This window comes from Pteronotus mesoamericanus, unplaced genomic scaffold (genome assembly GCF_021234165.1).
Source record: "Pteronotus mesoamericanus isolate MK-2021 breed Mesoamerican mustached bat unplaced genomic scaffold, CSHL_Meso_final contig_347, whole genome shotgun sequence".
NCBI lineage: Eukaryota > Metazoa > Chordata > Mammalia > Chiroptera > Mormoopidae > Pteronotus > Pteronotus mesoamericanus.
Genome location: NW_026555137.1, coordinates 1232392 through 1254447, shown reverse-complemented (window position 1 = coordinate 1254447; position 22056 = coordinate 1232392). Strand labels below are relative to the sequence as shown.

The window sequence follows — 22056 nt, the reverse complement described above, 5'->3', positions numbered from 1 at the left end:
AGGTCCCCATCTGGAGCAGACCCCCCCGGGGAAGAGGGCGGCTGGGCGGGGACCCCGCGGCCCTCACCCGCACACCACCCCTCGGTCGCCCGGAATCGGAGGGCAAGTCCGGGTGCCAGCTCAGCTGGCGCGACCTTCACCGCCCGGGGGCGAGGCCCCGGACGCGCCACAGCGTGGCCACGTCGCTTTGTGCCCAGATGCCTCTGCTGACTCTGCCTTCGCAGGAGGCAGTGGGGACGGTTTCCCAAAACTGTGAATGAAACGTCGTTGGCCCTTGTGCTGATGAGGCTGCTGCTGACATGCTATCTTTTATGCTAAGATTTTTAGTCGGCGAGCGAAGTGCGGGCCCGCGGACGGGGGCCCAGTTCCGCCGGCCGGCCTGCCAGCCGCCTCGGCCGCTGGCCCCACGGGCCACGCGGCTTCGCCGCCTGGTTTTCTGCGTAACCTATGGGGCGCTCAGAATAGTGAAGCCACAGGCAGCTAAAACAGTCCCACCACCCGTGCTGATTGCGTAGGCCAGGAAACCTTCCGGTGCAAATGTCAAACTCTCAACACGGGTTGGGTTTCACACCTTGGTTTCCCTCCGTGGTCGCCTGCGAGGTGCCCGTGGGTGGGGAATCTGCCTCTTTGGCTCCAAAACTGAAGATCCAGGTGGGGTCACTGGCCAGAAAGAGAACCCGAAAGATTCTAGGGACTTTGGGGCGTTTGTCTCCACCACCCTTGCTCGTCAGAGGGAGAACCCAGGTCCAGGGGGGCTGCAAAGGGCAGGCGCTGTGGCCCCAGCCGCTGACTCCCTGCCGGCTGAGTGTTCTCCCCAAAGCCTGTGAGGACCCTCAGCCAGCAGGGGGGACGGGGAGTGGTTTCCACAGGAAACCTGCCTGTGACTCCCTGAGGCTCTTCACAGCTACGAATTGCAAATTACTTTTCAAAATCACCTCTCTCAAAACGCCCAGGCATCTGGCCACAGGCGGCCGGCACCGGGCACCACGGCGGCGGCGGGGCAGCGGGGCCGGGGGCTGCCCCAGGCGGCCGCCTCGGGCCTCCAAGACAGAGCTCTCGGCCAGGAGAGACTGGAGCGACTCTGGCGGAACGTCGCCGGCCGGAACAGATGGCCCATCTAGTCAGAGCTGCGCAATGAAACAACTGCAAGCAGCTCAGGCGCGCAGAGCCTCTCTCGCCCAACGTGGGAATAATAATTAACTGTCTGAAAACGTCAGCACGGCTCAGGGCTGATGAGTCACCTTTCCAGTGCCAAGAAAAAAAGGCCGCAGCTCCTGAAAGTGATTGAACAGCGTGTCGAGGGGCAGAGGCCGGCCCCCCGCTGCGTCCCACGAGCGGTGAGCTCACCCCTCGGCCACCCAGCCCCCGGCCCAGCCCTGCGCCCGCTCTGCGCTGGGAGGGGGACACGAGGAGAAGGCAACACGGAGTCCCAGAAACCTCCGGCCCTTCTGACACCGTCATCTCATTGCTGGAAACTCACCTTAAGAGATGATCCAAGAAAGAGAAGGTCTCATACCGAGTCCGCATCGACCTGAATGCCCGAGAGCAGGGAGGATGTTAATCGCGGTCCGTCTCCCTGCTGGGAGGCTGCACGGCCGCTGGGGCGGGTTACGCTGAGCGTCGCGGTGTGGGAAGGGGCTGAGGACAACGCAAAGTAACAGGCGGACACCGGTCACCTCCGCCCGTGACGGCGGCCACATCCGAGCACCTTTTCCGCAGGCAGAGCAGAAGCTCAGGCATGGGTCACTTCCCCCTATTTTCCTTAACTTTCTGTAATGCTGTGCTGCTGTTTTGATAAGTTTGAAAGGAAAAGAAAGGTTATGTACAGTGCTCCATACTTTGCTCATAAATCAGAAGGTAGACACTTTAAAAATACCTACAGCCACCTCACACATCTGTGCTCTAAACGCCGGGGTCCAGGTGCTTGCCCAGCGTTTGGCGGCCGGCAGGACGCGCACCTCGGTTCTGCCTCGACCCTCCAACCTCCCAGAGGCCGGCCCAGGGGGGCCGGGGCCCGGGGCCCGGGGCCCAGCCGGGACGCGCAGGCGCTCGGATCCGCCTGGGAGGACCCCGGCTCAGGCGGCCCGCAGCAGAAGCGCTTCCCGAGGAAACGGGTTTGGGAAAGCCTCCGGGTCCTCCCCGCCGCCCCCCAGGCTCTGGCAGGCGCACGGCGCCCTCCAGCCTGGACCTCGGACGCTGCACCCGCAGGGAGGCAAGTCCACAGCTGTGAGGCCCGTCTGAACATCCGTCCCTCAGCCTCGGGCTTTCCCACGCAGAGCGCTCGGGGGACACCCTCGCCTGGACACCCCGAGAGCTCTCGCAGGGGAGGAAGGCACGAGGGCCGCTCGCGTAAGGGGCTCATGGTCCCACTCACAGCCCAGCGGACGGGCCCGGCCCCCCGCCCCATCGCATCCGTCTCCATGACTGATGTTGCCGCGTGAAAGGAGACAGCTCTGGTTTGTCGTTAAAACCATTAAAAAGGAAAAAAGCCCACTAAATTCTCCAGATTTGTTTCACTGCCTTGAGATCAAAGGGTCCCCAGGACCCCAAAGCTCAGCCCCGAGAGGCTCCGCTGCTGCTCAGCGACGCCCTGTGAGCACAGACACAGTCACTTAGGAAGGTCAGCGAACAGCGAGAAATGGACACCGACCCCCAGCTCGTCACGGGTACATTGGAACGACACGGCACCCAGCGAACGCCCGCGCAGTTCTTCGAAGAGAAAGAACGCGCCTCCGCGGGGTTTTGATCAAGCTCTTTCTAAAGCATCGCAACAACGTTGTTCAAAAGCAGGAGAGACCTTGGGCCTAGGGCACCCTCGTGGGCTTTCAACAGAAAATGTGCTGCTCGCCACGGAAACGGCCGCGGGAGCAGGAACGTGGAAATGATTCCTCCCCCAAGGCGCCAAGCGGGAGCCTCGCACCCGCCCCGTCCGTCAGCAGCACGCGGCCCGGCCCACCCGCGCTGGGAGCCGCTCACGGCCCCAGAGGCGCGCCTCTCACACACCCAAACCACCGTAATCAGAGTTCAGCCGCCCACACCCCAAGAATGAAAACCGCTGCCAGTAACAGCACAGAGGCACCACGAATGCAGAACATGACACGGGTCCCTTCATGTCACATAAAGACCGCCCTCAATGTGACGCCCTGCCAGGCAGCAGCGTGAGCCATCTGTGGGCAGACTGAGAGGGGAGGGGCCGGGTGGCATCGCCCGAGGCCGGAGCCACCGCGAGTGGAGAGGAGGGCTGGCCTCGTCACGCAGCGGCCCCACGGCCCGGCGGGCCCTCAGGACACGCATGCTGAGCGAGTGAAGGAGCAAATGGGCGGAGGAGGGAACGCACAAAGGGACAGAGCCGCCCGCCGTGAAAGCGCCGTCTGGAACGCGAGATGAGAGGCATGCGTGCAAGAGAGCCTGCCTTGCGAGTCAGAAGACTCTGCCCACAGTGAGTGTGTCTGCTGCGACATTTATACGTGGGTGTTGCAGGTAAGGCAGCGCTCCTACACCGAAACCAGGGCTAAAACAGTAACAGAACCAGGTCGGGCGGTTCGACAGGCCGTCTCTGCAGACCCGGTCGCGCCGGCATTTGGAGGCCGCCTGGTCACAGCGGCTGGAATCTGTGCGGAGCCCCCGTCCCCTGCCTCAGCCGCTCGCACCCCCGACTCACCACCAGTCATGGGCTAATGAGCTCAGAGGCTGCTCCTGGGGGTCCGGAGGTGCGACATGGTCCCAGAGGCGTCCCAGCTCCTCCGAGAGGCCCCGTTTGAAGTGACCCCGCCCCATCCCTGCGGGCGCCCCCGCCAGTGTCCTCTCTGTGTGGCACTTGCCACAGTCCCGTTCCCTGGCCTGCTGTCCTGTCTGCTTGTTCCCGCTGGAATGGTCCTTCCAGCAGAGCAAGACCTGAGGTCTCCGTGTGCCAGGGTTTTCCAGCCCCTGGCCCGGTGCCTGGGACCCAGGAGATTTTAAATTCTTCAGAGGACGAGTGAGCGACCGAACGAACACCAGGTCCAGGATGAGGTGACAGCTAACCGCCGGTGACAGCAAGTTGCACGTAAAAGCAGGCTCCGGCTGCCACTTGAGGCTGCCGCACGACAACACAGAAATCCGTTCTTCAGTGAGCTCGGGTCGGCGCTTTCTACGTGACTGGCACGGCCCACGGCTGAGGAATCCCAGCCTGCACGCTCCGGAGAGAGTCGAAGCAGGTTCCTGGCCCCTCCAACCGCAGTCAAAGGTAAGGAGAGGCCTACGTCCCTAAAAACAACTTCTTTACAAAGTGAGGTATTCAAAACGGCAGGTCCCCAGCTACAGGTCATCTGCAAACCCGTCTGGCTGAAGAGGCAACTACGAGTTTCCTGCCACGCTCCTCCTTGCCACGGGCACAGTGAAAACACCCCGCTCATGCTCAGCAGTGACTGTGTAGAAAGGCAACCACAGGCACTTCTCACTGTCATCGTTCCGCCTTCAGGGCGCGCTGGTCTTTCGTCACACCTGGGAGCACCGAGCTTCCCGGCTGGTCCCCCCGCCCGGCGGACTGTGTCTCCCGCGCACTCTCTGGGCACCGCAGGGCCTCACAGCCCGCGGCGCTTCTCGGCCGCGGCCGACCAGGGGCCTGCCCACACTGAGCGCCCCCGGGGATAGAAGGTCGCACTGATCTTAACCCACAATTCACTGACTGCACAACCCCAGCCACCTCGACGGCCACACCGCAGGCAACCCCCTCCCAGTCTGTCCTGACTGGGCACACGCGGATGTCCACGTGCCATCGCAGAAATTCAAGGCCTTGATAAGACTGAACAAAGCTTGCGAGCTCATTTTTGTCTGTTTCCAGCCGTTTTTCTTGCTCCCAGCACAACACCCACGCCCTGCGTCCAGTACCACAAGCAAGACCTTTGCCCACGCCTGTCGTCGCTCCAAACCCAGGCACAGCGTGGCCGTGGGAACTCAGCTGGGTTTTCGGGTTTTTCTCCCTGCAGATATTACAGCGGCACTAGTGGAATCAGTGTAAAGGAAGAAAAAAGCATCAACAGCACCAAACCAAAGACGTCAGCCCCTCCTGCACAGGAACAGCGTGTACCTGCCTTCCTCGCAGGTGCGCGACATGCGGTCCTCTGTCTTCCCGTGTGTCTGTGTCTTGTCTATAATGTTCAGTCTTACATAGGCCACCTGACAAAATTCTGTAATTTCTTCAATGCTCCTCGCCAGGACACTAAGCCTCTCTCCTGTTTGGGGTGACCCTCAAGAATGCCACTCCAGAGCCACATGACTACATTCAAAAGCACATCGCGCGCCGGGATTACCAAGGCCAAGGCGGCGAACATTCTCACATCTCGGTTCCATTTTAACACAGACTTCAGAGTTTGTTCTCAGAAGCATGAGTAATCTGAGTGTTCCAGGAAAAACATCGTGAGCATTAAAATGATTTTTGATTATGACAAGAAAACCACTACACAGAAGTCACAGCCCGTGACGGGCCATCAGCCTGGGAGCTCACGGGAAGTTGTGGCCCTTGCGTCAGCTGAAGGAAAGGGTCCCCAAAACACCTTATTTTTCCTGAGCACCCCCGGGAGGAATTAGACGATTACCTGAAGCACACAGGCAGGCAGGAGCCAGCTGGCACATCTAGGGAGCGGGGGCGGGAAGGGTCCCCGTGTCGTCTTCGCACGGGGCCTCCGGCGGAGCCCGGCAGGCCCTGGGTGCCTGGTGTCCCCCCCGTGCAATGAATGCCGAGGAGACCAAAGGGGGGCTGAAATCACTATGTTTGCGTGTGCTGGAGAGAATTCCTTCTTTTCGACTCGGGATCCCGACGGACTGGTCAGCCTGCCTGGATGTGACAGATGTCTTGGTCAGAGCCCACGTCGCAGGAGGGAGGCGGCAGAAGAACGCGAAGCACGGAGCCTCGAGGGGCAGGTCGGGTCCGGCCCGGCCACTCCAGCCTCGCTGCGCTTGGTCAGGTCCGTCCGCAGGCCGCGCCCTGAGACACGTCCACACTCCTCTGTGTGTATGACATTTTCCCAAGGGACCCTCTCTGTATGAGGACGCCAACCACACTGAGCAGAAAGAGCGACACGGAACCACCATGGCGATGCCCACAGGGCACCCCCTTGCCAGGGAATTCAGGGGGGCTCCCGCGGGACCGTCTGGCAAGCCTCCCACCTGCAGCCATGAGCCCAAGGGGTCCCCAGCCAGACCCCTCTCTGGGGGCACTGTGGGCCAGAACCACAAGGGACAGAGGCAAAGGAGACTCAACAAGGAAGTGACGTGGCAGAAAAAAAGCTTTATTTGGTCGCCTTATGGTTGGTGGCCAGTGCCTCCAAGGGACAAGGCCCAGACAGGTGCGGAGGCCACCCAACCCGCAGAGGGGCCCCGCCGGCTTCCTGCAGAACAGTGTTTCCGAGCCACAGGCGGATTTTCAGGGCGTCCCTTCCAGCTCTTTACAGAAAACGAGGCAGAGCACGTCTGAGGACAGAGGCGCCACTTCTGTGTGAAAGCCGTGCATCCAGCGTGTCACGTGTTCACAGGTGATGTGACAAGCACGTCAGACTGTGGGGCCACAGGAAAAGCCTGAAAGTTTCGGTTCTGATGTAAAAGAGCTACAGCGAGGCCAACAGTGAACTCTTCTTCCCTACACTCATCAAAAAGGAAATCCCCGCGCTGCGTATTCCTGAGAAGCGGAAAAATCCCTCGGGCAGAGCCGCACAGCCCGGCCCCTCCCCCAGCTGAGCGGCCCGAAATCACAGAGCGCATGGGCGGCCGGAACCCGGGATGCCTGGTCTCCCCGGAACCCGTGGCTCCCCAGGCATCCCATCCACGGATACACAGCCTGTCCCCCCGCCAATCCCCGGCTCCGGGGCATCCACGCTGCTGGCCCTTCGCCCTCCCTCGTGTCCCCTGGAGCTCACGGTCCATAATCAACGTGTCCTGACCCCATCCGGGCGCCCCCTCCCCACTGTTCCCTCAGGACGAGCCCCCTCCCCTCGGGTCGCACGTATTAACGAGCCCCTCCCAGCACTGGCCTGGCGACAACCAGAGCAGGGACCGTGGGCGCCCGGGCCGGAGAGAGGCAGGCCCAAGACGCCCGGCAGCAAGCGTGGGCTCTGCCCTCAGCAGGGGGGCCAGGGGCGTCAGAAGCGTCTCCAAGCGTCTCTGATTTCTCCGTTATTCCCTAATCAAGTCCTACATTAAACTGCTTCCGGACAGGTTCCTCAGCAGATGCTAATCCAAAAAACTACAGCGTGTGTGTATATCAACACTACGGCTTTTACTCCTGAACAAATCATTGTCTTGTACTTCTCTCTAAAGCATTTATTCTGGAAATAAAGCAGATGACATGGCATGTAAACAACGCTGACATCACTACACTGTTTCTATTTCTGGGGAAAACGTTATTTCCTTTTATCAACTGATTAATATTTATTGAGCAAGACTGCGAAGGCAGGATAACAAGCAGAGTGAAGTGTTTGTGTAAATTGTTTCGTTTGGGGGAACAAAATGAGGAAGGTGGTCATATTTACACAAAATTTCCTTTATGTTCATCTTTCCATGGAAACGGTAAAAATAACCTGAACATCACTGAGCGAGAAAACCACCTACTTGCTCATGGTAGAGAGTCTGCTGCTCCTCAGAGAGACCCCCTCCCGCTGCAGGCGAGTCCCGCGTGGTCGCCCTGCGCCCCGCAGCCGCTGGGAATGGCAACGGCGTGCACGCAGCGCCAGGGCCGCGGCCAGCAGGACGCGCGAGGCCACGAGGAGGGAGGGCGGGGACCCTGCCCTGCGGCCACCGCACCCCCCTGCCCTGTGGGAAGCAGCGACTGAGAGGGGCTTGGCCTCCTCGGCCTGGCCCGGGGGCAGGGCCCAAACCGCATCCGCCACCTGCCACGTGAGACAGGGCTCTCCCCGCCTCCCCATCGGCCCAGGGATCACAGGGGATCGGGCGCTGCCACGGGATGTTCAGGGGCACGGCCCCCCGGCCGGCACGTGGCCCTGCGTGTGCCCCCAAGCCCGGCCTCCCCCAAGCCCGGCCCCCGCCCACAGGCAGGGCGAGGGCTTCGGGTTGCGCAGGCGCCGCCTGTCCCATCGCCACGACCGTCCGCGGCCCCCCTGCACCCACTCCGGGGCCGCCTGTGCCTCTGCCTCGCAAGGGCACCTCTCACACCGCGCACGCTGCGGAGGCCCGTCTTTGGAGGAGGGGTTTCTTCTCTGAACGCTAGCCGTGAGCGTGAAACGACGAGAAAGAGGAGGTTTTAGCCGCAAATAACTCACTGACCTTAAAGAAATGAGGCTGATGGCACAGCCTGCGGCCCGGCCCCCGGAACCGCCCGGACGGCACCGCCCCAGCCGTGCAGCAATCCCCCAGGACACGCCACATCACCAGAGCTCCAGTGACCCCTGCGTGGTCCCCGCCACTCCATCGGGGGCTCCCGTTTAGGACCAAGTTCCCTCAACTAACCACATGCTGCTCAGGTACGACAGTGGCCACAAATAAAGGACAACTGGCTTCCAAGCGAGGTTAAAAACTCAACAGGCTGGACTCGGGTGGGCCTGAGGCGCTTTCTCTAGGACAGTTTCCCACTAACCACCGCCCCGATCCCCCAGGCCGAGCCGCGCGCTCACTCCGCAAACGCTGATCGGCGCTCCCCTCCCGCCGCCCCAGCCCCGCACCATCCGCTGGCGGCCCGCCCCCGCGCGCCGCTCCTCCGCCCCACGTGCTCTGGGGGGCGGCCCCTGGGCAGCATCCCCCGGTCTCCTCCCGCGAACGCGGGTGGCACATGCCCTGGCTGAGGGACCGGGCTCCCGACCCGGCCAGGCCCGGGGGGCAGAGTGCCCGGAGGAGCCCCGCGGGAGCCCCGCCCTGCTGTCTCTACCCGGGGGCCGGACGCGCCAGGGCGGACCTGCAGAGCCCGCGACGCCGCTGGCCCTGGTGGGCACCCCAGCCCACTTCACACCCGCCCAGCACGGACCCCCCCATCACCAGGGTGTGCGCTGCAAGCTGATGCCACATGTCAATTGTCTCAACGACTCCAAAAAGTGTGAAGAAAAAGACCAGACTGAACGGGGACGCCTGCGTGAAGGGCCTGCGTGAGTGGGGCAGGTTTTGGCTGAGGACGAGAGGGCCGCCCCGCCGCCCCAGGACAGGGCTCCCGGGACTGCCCGGCACCGGGACTGCCCGGCCCAGCCGCAGGTCGGACCTGCTGGCCCAGGCGCTGAGACCCCGCGGCTGCGAGGCATTACCACACGGCGGGGAACGCGGGGCGGGGGCACTCTGCACCCAGGCCCTCACCGGCCAGAGAGGGTCCCTGGTGGACGCGGGCCTCCCCGGACACGAGCCCCAGCCTGCAGGCAGGCCGAGCGAGCGGCCTGCAAGGAGGGCGGGCGGGCAGGCCCCGCGGCTGCCCCTCCAGGGCTCCTGAGGCACGGCCGCTCCACGGGGTGACTCGTCCGCGGGTCCCAGGGCGAAGGCTCTCCCATCTTGGGACACGTCTGTCATGAAGCAGAGATCATCCATGTACATTCTGCTTTTCTTTGGGAAGTACTACACTGAAATGATTAATATTAAAAAATGTATTTGGCTTACTTTCTGATTACCGCATACACCACACACGCAAAATACAAGTGACTAGGGCTTCGGCTTTCACAGCAGATTAGACGAGCTTCCTTCTCCACGGTCACCGGCGTCCACGTTGCCGAAGGCCGAGCCCAGCGCACGCAGCCTCGGACCTCGGCTGCGGCCGGCCGTGCGCCGCCGAGAACTGTGAACACTGCCCAAGTCCGAGGCCGGGCAGCTGTCCCTCCAGCTCCCAGGGGGATAACGGCACAGTTGGGACCCACGTGGACGGGGGCACTGGGCGCCGCCACATCCAGCTTAGACATCAGCTCCTGTACGGGGGCCTCTGGTGACAGCAAAGTGCTCGATCTGCCTTTATTACAAAGAGCAACTCGAAGTGAGCTGGCAACACGCAACTGTAAAACCACCACCTCTCTTACCTGTTCCTGATTTAAAATCAAGTGGCACTGCACTATGAAAAATAGAACTTAAACTTAATTGTTTATGAGTTAATAAATGAATAGGTTTTAGCTAACCTGCGGTGTCACAGAACAAAGGGCGGGAAGGAGTAACCGAACTGTGAAAGCACCCACTTCCAAACTATAAGCTAAGTTTACACTTTCTTCGTTCTATTCTACTCAAATACCCAATAGTGGTCACTTCTAAAGGATTACTCATTTCACACACTCACAATGCAAAGACTCAATGTTTATTTAAATTTCACCTTTTGAAGTACATTTCCAGAAATGCATTGTCATTTTACCAAGTGAAAAATTTCAGTTTAAAAAAAAAAAAAAAAATCCTGTCTTACTCTGAGCCCCACCATTGGCTGCTGGCCCGAGGGGCGGGGGCGGCCTCCCCCGACGCCGCAGCGGCTGCCCCGGAGTCTCAGGGGGGCCCTGGCAGACCTCACCCGCCACGTGGGCCAAGGAGTCCAAAGGCTGGGTCTGTTCCGTGAAGCGTGTTTATCAGAAATGCACTTTTTCAGAAACCACGTCAAGGCACGTTCAGGCAGCGGTTTGCCTACTGTTGACAGGCTCAACTTTTTCCTGTCTCTTCACAACCTAAAAGCACTGAACACACTGATCGCACTGCTGGGCAGTGCCCCCAGCGTTGGCTCTGGCTGGTATTTCATCTGAAGACCTAGTTCTTTTTTGATATATTCAGCCCCAGCAATTTGTATTCTGAATATTTTATTACAAAGCAAAGTACCCGGCGGGGAGGGAGGTGGTGAGCACAGGCCTTATCACCTACATAATTATTTACACATGGCTTCTACAGAAAACCACTCCCCGAATTAGGCGAGACACGTCTGCAAACAGTCTACAGTTCTGCTCCCCGGTTCAGCTGCCCAAATGCCCACTGGGAGCTCAGCGCTGACCGGCCCTCGCGGTCGGCGCCTCGGGACAGCTCAGCACCCCCGGAGTGCGGGCGGGGGGGGGGGGCGGGGCGGACGGCTGCATGGGGTCCGGGGCGAGCCTTTCTCACTCATTACAAAACGCACAGTGTTTCTTCTCGGTTTGGAAACCAGAAAAGTCACTTCCATCATTAACTGCCATGAGAAGCCATGAAGTTACTCCGTAACTAGGCATCCAACCCTATAAAATTTTACTTGCATGTCGTGTGAGACTTTTCCATTATAATTCTTTCGTCAGGTCTTGCTTGCTCTTTAGTTAAAAATGAAAATGTTCTTTTCCCTTGTAATATGAATTGTGATAGTATTTTTCCCCCAAACTAAGATGTTCACCCACATTGAGTTACAGTAATTCCAATCTTAACAGTTTCAAGTGAGAACATTTAAATGTTCTTATTAGAAACAAACTATGACGAAAGTGCTTCCTTTCCCCCCATCTTTTCCTAAATATTATCTTTTCTCCTTTGATGGGTCACATGCACTAGCAGTACCAGCAGAAATACCATGACATCATTCGTTCATTAATACTCCTTCCCTCTACTTGCCCAGTATCAATCTGAGGTTTAATAAAGTCAGAAAGTGAACAAAACAGAAGACCGTCAACTTCTATCCATTCTACCCGTCTTCTCTAGACCTCTGTCTCCCCTACGCCGCTCTGACTTTGCCCTGGCCACACGCGCCGGCGGCTCACAGCGGCTGCCCCCGGAAGCCCTGAGGGTCGCCGAGGTCGCCGCTCCCCGGTGCCCCTCGCCGGAGCGCCAGGGCCTCCCGCCCCGCGGCCCGGCAAACAGACCCCTGCTCCGCGGCCAACGTGCGGCACCGACCTGCTGACACCCCTCTTTCACAACCCCGTCCTTCCTTCCCTTTCAAGGCGCGCCTGTCACAAGCTCTAATACTTTGTTTTTCACACTGTGTTCAACATGCACAGGGTGTTTAATATCCAAATAAGTTCTGAACAAACTATGTTAATTAAGTCAAGTCATAACCTCATTTTTCCCTTACTACAAAATGAGGCAATTTAAAAAGTGAAGCGTGTAAAGGTTGCAGGTTACTCTTGCAAGCTGCCTAAGCTGGCCGAGGCCAGCTGAAGGACACCCACGCTCGAGCGTGGCTGAGTACGGACATCTGTGTGTTGGTGGGCTTCCTGAAAAAAGGAAAATGCAAACGCTCCGGCCTTCTGCAGCAGCACCTCCAGAATGCAAAGGAGGCAAACTCCACAGTGACCGCCGCCGTGAGCCTCAGCAGCAGTCACGGTTTTGAGGCGCCCATAAAAAAGGCTGCCATATCACAGCAAAAGCAGAACACAGGACGAGATGAATTTCTTAACCTGTCTTACTGCCTTTACAGCAGCGCTGCAAACCTGGCTCCGTTTCCTGACGCACTGTTTACAAGTGACATCTACAAACTGGGTGTATTAAAGGCAAACATTTCAATGATGACTTTCATTCCTTTGCCTTCTCCACTGGCAAGGGGGAAATTCCAGCCCTCACCTCAGTCTGCTTTCTAAACTCCACTAACCACGCCTGCTGTTTGGGCCACCAAGGAAGAAGACACAGTCTGAGAGAGGATCTTCCCGTCCCTCCGCCGTCCTGGTCGTCATGGGCTGTCCATTCACAGAGACCCACAGTGACACCCATTTATAGTTCTCAGTATCCTCCAAAGAGAGGGGACTCTCTTTCAATGTTTGCACTTGGTGTCCTTGTCGCCGAGCCTAGTTTATGTGCAACCCAACATAAAATAGCCACATTCCTGATCCTGCCACTAAATTTTGCAATCCGCTCTGTAAAGATTAATCTAGAAATGTCACTTCCAGATTTAAAAAGTTGTACTTATCCCAAAACTGAAGGTTAAAATGCACAACTAAAACATTAACTTTCCAACAATTCTTGTAAGACAACATTCTTATTTACAGTAGAATAAACAAATGAGCTAGTCACAAGTTGAAATTTAAACACTTTTCAAAGCAAAATTTAAAAAAACCATTAGGGAGTTTCCGACTTTTTACAATGGGTCGCACTTGCCCTCGGCCGTCCCACAGCACGCCTGGACACACGGTGGTCGCGAATTTCTTTTTTGGCGGGTTGGGGATGGAGGCTCAGAGCTTTTGTTTGAATTCCCAGATCCTGCACTCATTTGCCTGGACACACAGAACGGTGATGTTGGCTCCAACTGTGCTGGTGAGGGAAGTTATTTAAGATCCTCACCCGCCAGGGAAGCTGTGGCTTCAGAAGTTACTAAGAGGAGGTTTCACACGCAAGCAGCCAGATGAACCCGTCCCCTGGGCTGGGAACACACACCGAGCTCGCAGCCGCTGTCCCTGGAGTTGCTCATCAATTGCTCCACAACAGCAGAAGGCTCACTCCGAACTGCAGCCCCCGAGGCCGACCGCAAGGACGACAGAGCAAGGGGCGCGGGCCCTCCCCGCTCCTGGGGCGGACCCCACAGCCCCCGCCCCTCCCAAACCGCCGCCCTGTCCGCTCCACGGACACGTGCACCCCCCGCCCCCACCCCGCCAGCCCTGCCCGCGTTCTTGCTCCCCTGGAGAGGACAAGGTCCACATCATCCCCTCGTCCCCAGCTTTTGATCTCCATTTCCCAAGAGACCTCGTTTCGACACCCGCAGGCCCTGCGTGTCCTTCAGCCCAGCCGGTCGCCCTCAGGCCCCCCGAAGCGCAGCCCGCAGGCGCCGGGAGCGCTGGTTTCCCCCCAGGTGACAGGTGTGCGCTGCAGGTCACCCGCGTCAGCACTGCCCGCGCTGAGCCGCGGTGGACACGCTCCCTCAAGGGTGCGACACTGGGCAGCTCCATGGGACTCTCTCTCAGACGAGAAACCGCAAAGAGCTGGAATTCTCTCCAACTCTGCATCAAAAACCTACGGCTTTAGGCAACCCAGACGTATTCCCTAAAGGCTAAGGCATTAAACCGCAGCGAGGAAAGCGTTCAGGCGCCCTTCGACCGGTTCGAGGCTCCTTGGCTCAGGTGCTGCCTTCCCGACCGAGGCGGACAACGCCCAGGCAGCGTGCACAGCAGGGCCTCCGCACCTGGGCCCGCGGGTGAGGAACGTTTCAGGGGCGGAGGGGGCCAAGCAGCGCACAGATCAGCGTGCAAACTCTGAAGCGCACAATTTCCACTCACGAGTGGGTCTGGGACCCACTCTATCATCGTCTGCCCCGAGTCAGTGACCAGAAAAGCATCGAGTAGTCCTTCCCCAGAGTGAGCCACGGTGTCACCAAGAACTTACACAGCATCTGCTCACGGGACCCACTCACAGCCCGCGCTGTAAAAAAGAGCGAAACAGGGACCGAGAAAGCAGAGGGGACTTTCAAAGTCCATGCCCTCTGTATGGTGGTAACCTCTTTTAAACTATCATCTCATGAGGGATTTTTTTAATCCCAGGTTAAGACAAAAGAATTCCCAGATGCTGTCTTCGTGCTATTGTCCATTTTAAGTAATAAATCAAGGATGTTGAAAAACACAGTAAGTGGAACTGACACATTTTTCCTCAAAACCAGGAGCCCTCCCTCATCCCAGAGGGAAGCAGCCGGCTTCCCCGGCCACCAGGAAGGACCCTGGACGGACACTCCCGTGGGTCAGGACAGCCGCGCGGGGGACGCATGGGCCACGTCTGAGGCCGGCCAAGGAGTCCTGCGTCACATTTCAAAAATGAAATCCTGTCATTATGCATTACAGGAAGCAAACACCATAAAAACTAAGAAAATGACAGTCGTCAGACGTACTTTACTCTAAAAGTACCTCTTTGAAGCTCAGAAGGTCATTGTTTTGAGGGAAGTTCTTCAGTTGAACAAGAACCTGTGAACTGGGGAGCTACGGACTGTGACATCATGAAGCCACATGACTCCAACTGTCCCCTGCTTGGCTTCAGCGTGACAGCTGGCAGGGACCACCCCCCAAGGGCGGGACGCAGGGACGGCGGCCACAGCCCAGAAAGCGCAATCTGAGCCGCACCTGCGTCCCTGTTGGAAATGTTAAAAACCTTAAGTGCAGAGTTTTCGGTCCCATTGGCGCTCTTGTCCCTCAATTACTTCACCAACTGCAGGCCAGCCCACGAGGGCACAGCCGTCCTCGCCGGGAGCACGCGGCGCGGCTGAGACGCAAAACCAGTTCCCGCTGGCACCCCGACACCTGAGGGGTAAAAATCCCAACTCTAAGTGACCGCGCCGCCGGCAGACTCTCCATGCGAGGGGAAGGCGGCACGGGGGGGGCGAGGACAATCCACGTGACAGCCGGTCCCCACAGAAGCAGGCCGCCAGTGCCGAGAAGCCAGAGCCGGACCCCAGCACGACGTCAGGCACGGGGCCGGGCACCCGTGGGCAGGGAAGTGACCCCGTGGGGTGACAGCCTTGGCAGAGAAAAATGGACTTACCTTTCCTTGTCACATGGGCCCCCAGACAGCCCTCTACAGAGAAATCCATGCTTGCGGTCGACATCAGTAAGTGATCATTTCCAACAACAGCATCACGTACTTTCACTCCTAATTCAACACTGGCAGCCACTACATTTCAGAGCACAATCTTCTCATGATTTTATATAGTCATGTGCAATTTTTTCTCCTTCATCTTTAAAAGTTAACATATTTACTAAGTTGCAAATATCTCTTCTGCATCTTCAATATTTACATATCCCAGCTCTTCCCTTCTAATATCTGTACTTTCGGCCTTTCTAAACATTGCTAAACTATGACTGAAGAGCACTTTTCTTCCTACTAAAAGTGCCCAAGACTGTTTTATCGTGTGTGTCACACTCTTATTTTTATTACAACCTTTTTGAGGTGAAAAAGATGTTGTTCCTGGAACCAAAAGATACTGGAATCTGACTTAAAATGAAGCCTCAGCATTAATCTCTCTGGAGTAATATACAGTATGGCTAACTCAGTTTCAATAAAACATGTTCTGACTTACATAGTAAATTTCTATTCTTCCATACAGTGCACCTCAAATACAAAACATATTCAACCAATGTTCCGATAAACCTAGAAATATGAAATACTTAAGAAAAACAAAAATACCAGTCTCTGAACTGCAAATTATACCACAAATATGAATATTTGATGAAATGGAGTTAACAGAAAAATCTGAAAGATGTGACTGGATAGGAAGTGATATCTTTCTTTGATTTTGTGATTAACAGGTTTTTATTGGTAGTAAACTAGAGCAAACAATCAGAATAATACATATGCAGTTTTAAGTACACACAATAAAAGTTATTAAAGAAATTCAAAACCTGTATAAAACTAAACACTGGAGGAAAATCATACATCTTAAGATACAGTGGTAAGGCCCTGTCCGCCCTTCGATTACAGCTTGTACTCTGCACCCAACAGAACTGAACCGCACTTACCAAAATAAGAAATACAGACTTTTTAGAATCAAGTGTATTTAAGAGGGTTAAACACATTTTCTAAGCATCTTGCAGTGACAAGTAGGTGACCCTTCAGCTGGGAAAGCACACTTAGGGAGGAAAGCAGGGGGCGGGGAGGGGGCATTAACTAGTCTTTTGTAACCATTGTAATAATTTCTTATTTTCCAAACACTGCTTCATGACAGAAGTGTCTCACACTTGCACAATATTACTTTATTATACATGGAGCCTGTGGTAGGCTGGTTACACAATAAGACGGCAAACAAACAGTGGTACTTTCCTGACGTCAGAAGAGTACGTAAGACTGAAACATCACCAAAAGTACATAAAAACTCATCAGCATAAACACCAAAGTACATTAAAAAATATAATCAGGAAAAAAAATACAATGGCTAAAAAGTGGTTTAGAGCAGAGCCACTGGTGTCAGCAGCTTCGAATGGCAATTAGGGTTGAAAGCAAGTTTCGATGACTTTCCAAGACCCCTGTACAATACTGACGGACGCACCCCTCAGGTGGACGCCACGGGCTGCAATTTCAGAGCTTCCGACGTCACTGCGAAAGGCAGGCACGGCCTCCCCCTCACGCCAGCTCTGCCACCAGTTGGAATTACAACCTCATTAACATCTACAGCTCGACTACATGGGACTTTATTATACATGAAGATCTGTATAGTTTTTTTGTTGTTTTTTTTAAAAGTGGGGGTTGGCGGATGTTTATCTTATTGTTTGGTACTTGGATGCCATAGGCATATAAAATGCGTAATGAATTACCTATTGAAGTGTAACTCATTCTACAATTTAAATTGTCAAGACAGGAAGAGAGAACAAGGCAAGCCCAGAACTCTTAGAAAGAGGGTAAAGAAGAAAAAGGGGGGGGGAGAGAACCCAGAAGTGTGGGTGACCTATAGTAACGTAAACAAAGAGGACAGTGTCTTTAGGCTATATATAATAACAGCACACACCCCAAAACTCAAAGAACCATGTAATTCCAACGTCGGTTCTAACACTGGAACCCACCGTCTGGGCTTCAACACTGTGCCAGACGTCAGCGACTCAATGTGAAATCACAGCCTTGCCACAGGTGGGGAAGGAGAGGGTGCCTTTCTTCTTCTCCTTTTCCTAAAGCTATCATTCCAGGCTTTGATCAAAGACCCAAGAATATTTGTCCTACCAGGCTGGAATGAATGTGGTTTGGAAGTTCAGAGTACATTGAAAAGCTGCAAGAGAATATAGGTAGCCAACATCTCAGAATTTTGGATCAGCCCAGATGGAGACAGCAATTTGAAATGTTTTCGATCCCTTAACTCAGGTGACGAAACATGAATCCTACAGCCCAGAGCAATTTGAAATGTTTTCGATCCCTTACTTAAATGAGGAAACATATACCATACTATCTGTAAATTGGATATTCCATTACAGTGATAACGTATAGAATTCCCATGCGTTATTACACTTTCCTGAGAGTAAAGGAATTAGAATAACCTTAATCCTAGCAACAAAATTTTTTTGTGTTTTTTTGTTTTGTTTTTTTGTAGGATTTTTTTTTTGTTTTTTATTTTTTTTATTTTTTTGCCTTTAAAACTTTTGGGCTATTCCCTGACGATCTATACATGTAAATTTGATTGCTAAACATTGTCACTTTGAATGTCAAACTATTTTTAATCTATTGATTTTGATTAAAAATCATAATAGAAACAGCTAAAATCACACTAACAAAATAAACTAAATGTGAAAAGTTGCATTGAAAGGGCATTACATTATTCTCAATAGGATCGTGTACAAACATTCCAATGGCAGTGTTCTCAAAACAAAACAAAATGACATTAGAAGGCCTCCAGCCCGGTCACCTGGGGACCTTACCTGTAACTCTGGCTGGTGGGCGTCTTGACTCTTGTACTACATGGCTCACTTACATCAGACATCATATTTGTGTACCCTGAGAAATCGGACACTGAAGTCCTGACTCTATGGTCCACTTCTCCATTAGAGTTGCTGACAAAGGTCATTGGCACCCTGCTGCCCGACTTAAACTGCGAGCCGAACGCTTGTGCGAAGTTCTCGATCTGGTACGTCGTTCTAGGCTCTACGTCTTTCTGAGGATCCATCTGGCTGGCTAACTCCTGAGACGGGATCTGAAAGCTGGTTGAGGACTCCAAGTTCTTCTGCTGTTCCTTCTGGCTAGTCAGTTTCTGAGACGAGGGCTGGAAGGCCGACGAAGTCTCCAAGTTCTTCTGAGAATCAATCAGGTCGTCCAGCTCCTGAGAAGGCGTCAGCTGCTGGTGGGCAGCGTCCAAAGCAGACAGGTACAGCCCTGGCTGAGATCCGAACAGCATCCCAAAAGGAGGCTTTGGCAACGAAGATGGCAACACTGAGGTAACAGATTGGCCGAAACCACACTCCAAAGGAGACGTAGTGTATATCTGTTTTTCTGGGAATAAAGTGTGGTTGTGGAGAGGTGAGGACAAGCTGACAAACTGGAAGCCGTGTCCAAGGGCAAAACCTGCATTCGTGGATTTCTCAAAAGCCTGCTGGAGGTATTTGGAGTATTCTTGCAACACACTCGCCTTGTCACTGGCAGGGGTCTGGGCGCCGGGGCTCAAGTTCTCCTCCGGAACCAGCTCTGAGTGTTCTCCTGAGGTGTGCAAATCCACGCGGGGCTCGGTTAGGTTGAAAGGATCCTCCTTCTGGCTCTCCGACTTGCTGGAGTACTGATCCAAAATACTCTGCAACACCTCGTCAGGGATGCCAGACTTGTCGTGACAAGACTTAATTTCAGTATTTAGCGCTGAGGAGTCGATAAGCGACAGTGGGGCCTCACTGTCCAGGACACTGACGCCCGCAGACTGAATGACAGACTGCTGGGAGACCATGTGTCCCACGTTGATCGAGAAGGCACTGTTGCTGGTGGCGGTTGGTAGGTATCTTCTTTTCTTTGAAAACTGCATGGCGTCGTCGTAGTTACTGTTCATCTGGCCTTGCTTGCCCCCGGCACCCTGGAGAAGACTGATGGTCTCCACGCCGGCGCCCGACGCCAAGCCGAGGGAGCCACTCGGCTTCCCAGACAGGGACTTCTGTCCCACCATGTCTGGCAACGGTGACACAAAGTTCAGGTAGTTTTTGTCTGTGTTCTTCCTGCTTCCTTTCTTAAAGATGAGTTTTGGCACCCTTTTCTGAAGTTCATCGATACCACTGCCCAAGATGCCGCCGCTGGAAGACATGGCGGGCATCTCCACGGAGTAGGTCTGCATGTTTATACTGTTCGCGAGCTGCGATTCACTTGCTTTCCCAGCCTTGTGTTCCTTGTTTTCAACAGCTATGCTCTTGGACTTCGTTTTCCTCCTTGAAGAACTGCTGTTTCCCTGAGACAGCACAGCCAGGTTCCCCATGTTGCTATGGCTCGATGAGCCAGGTTCTGCGCTGGGGGCTCCCTTGGCTATGGCTTCCCCGCACGTGCGCCTGTGTTTCAGCAGTCTATCAGTCCTGGAAAAATACTGCTGGCAAGTGTCACACTTATATGGCTTTTCTCCACTGTGCGTCCTCTTGTGTCTCTCCATGTGGTACTTCTGGATGAACTTCATGCTGCACTGGTCGCAGCCGAACGGCTTCTCCCGGCTGTGGATCTTCTCGTGGCGCTGCAGGAGGTACTTCTGGATGAAGCCCATGCTGCACTGGCTGCACTGGAAGGGCCTCTCGCCGGTGTGAATGAGGACGTGTCTGCGCAGGTGGTAGGAGCTCCGGAAGGCCGCGCTGCAGTGGTCGCAGATATGAGGTTTCTGGCTTGGGGACAGGACCGCGCCTTCTCCGTCTCCCACCAAAGACGGCTTGGAGGATGCGCTGGGCTTCCTCTTGGCTTTGATTCCCTGAGATTCTGGCTTTGGCCTCTTCGCCTTCTTGACGTTCGTGTCCTGCTTTGGCTCCTCGCCGCTGCCGCTGCCGCCGCCGCCGCTGCCGCCGCCGCCGCCACCGCCGCCGCCGCCGCCGCCAAGCAGGGCGTCGCGGTGCTGCGGAGCCTGCGGCTGCTGGTGCAGGACGCTGAGGTCCTGGATGACGCCGGGGCCGCCCCCCTCGCCGCCGCCGCCCAGGCCCGGGGCCCGGTCCTCGGCGCCCGCGAACAGCCCCCCGTAGTGGTGGTGCTGCTCGTCCGGGTCGGCCGGCTTCTCCTGCTTGATACTGACCAGGGGCTGCAGGAAGCCCCAGGAGGCCCGCGGCGCCGGGAAGGCCGCGCCCGAGGCCGCCGGCTCCTTCTTGAAAGTCATGTCCGGGGCCGGCGGCGGGGGCGGCTCGGCCGGGGCCGCGGGGGGGGCGAGCACGCACTGCGGGGGAGGGGCGGCCGGGCCGGCCGGCCGGGCGAAGCTGGCGACCGGGGGCAGCCGGTGGTTGAACATGACCAGGCCCTGCGGGAAGCTGGGCTCCATCTCCGCCCGCCTGCCGGAGCCGCCGCTCAGGAACCCGCCGCCGACTCGCATGCCCCGGAGGAGGCCTGGCTGCGGAGGGAGAGGGGGACGGAGAGGCGGTGGGGCCGGGCCGCGGGACCCCGAGCCCCGCCGCCGCCCGCACTGCGGCCCGCGGCGCGCGCGCACCGCCCGCCCCCCTCCCGGCTCGTCCGCCCGCCCCGCGCCGCCCCCGCCCGCACTTACGGTCCCGCCGCCGCGCCGCCGCCGCCGCCGCCGCCTCCGGTTAATAAAAATAACGCCGTCCTCTCCACAATGGAATTAAAAGCCTCCCCCGCACTGCGCAGGCGCGGCGCGGGGTCTGCCGGGAGTGGCCGGCCCGGCCGAGGGGAGCGCAACGCGGACAGCGCGCAGGCGCCGCAGCTTCCGCCCGGCCCGCCTGTCAATCACCGGGGCGGTTGGGCGCAGGGGCGGCCCGGGGCTTGGGGGGCGGGACCTAGGGGGACCCTCCAAAGAGAGGCCTCCATGGCGGACAGACCTGATTGGTGGGCGGCGGTGAAGGACAGGACGTGGGGAGGGCCTGTGCGGAAGGCGCTCGGGAGGTGGACCCCCAGGGCGGGAGGTCCGGAGGGCGGGGCTCCGGGGCCGGCCGCGGGCGGGGGGAAACTGAGGCCTGCGCGCAAGGCGCGCTCCACTTTACGGTTTGCGGTCCAGGATTCAATCAAAGCCTAGACCCACGAGGGCTGCCCGAGGGCGCCTCTGACGCCACCCAGAAGTGTTCGACCCCAGCTGCCTAGTATGTAGTAAGTCACGTGGCTGGTGTTCTAGCGTGGGGACCCTTCTAATGGGCGCCCGTCCTTTGCATTTGCAGGAAGAGCCAACTTGGAAACCGCAATAGAGGTACCGTTGCAAAAAAAAAAAAAAAAAGTTGTCTTGCTGCCAACCTACCTGAAGGCTACAGGAAAAGGAACCGGCGTGAGCCAGGTGCAGCAGGCGTGTAAAACACGCCCACGTGCGGGTTCATCCTCGGAGGTTTAAATCCCACGCCGGCTCGGTCGGCCTGCCGAGTCTGTCTGCGGCGTTACGTGCCGCCCGGCCCCGAGGGTGACTCGTGGAGACCGGCCCCCAGGCCCCCGCTCGGTCCTTCCCCAGCTAGACCCCTGAGAAGCGCATGCAGAATTAGGGACCAGGCTAAAGTAACATCTTGAAATCAAAGCTAGATCAACAGAAATCAAACATCAGTGCCTAGTGTACACAAAGCACTCACTTTCATGTTAAGCATGCAAAAAATCTAATCCGGCAACTTTCCTAATAAAGTCCTGGAAATTTTTTCGTAAAAG

At 56.6% G+C, this 22056-nt stretch overlaps 1 protein-coding gene across 1 annotated transcript; it reads right to left on the bottom strand.

The window, feature by feature from the left end:
* Nucleotides 1-16115: 16115 nt before the first annotated feature.
* ZNF281 (zinc finger protein 281) lies at nt 16116-20997 on the bottom strand. Its single transcript, XM_054576544.1, has 2 exons — nt 20963-20997; nt 16116-20809 (listed from the first exon to the last, which is right to left on the bottom strand). Exon 2 carries the CDS (start codon nt 20789-20791, stop codon nt 18182-18184), a length of 2610 nt encoding a protein of 869 aa, XP_054432519.1. The 5' UTR covers nt 20792-20809; nt 20963-20997; the 3' UTR covers nt 16116-18181.
* Between the last annotated feature and the right edge of the window lie 1059 nt (nt 20998-22056).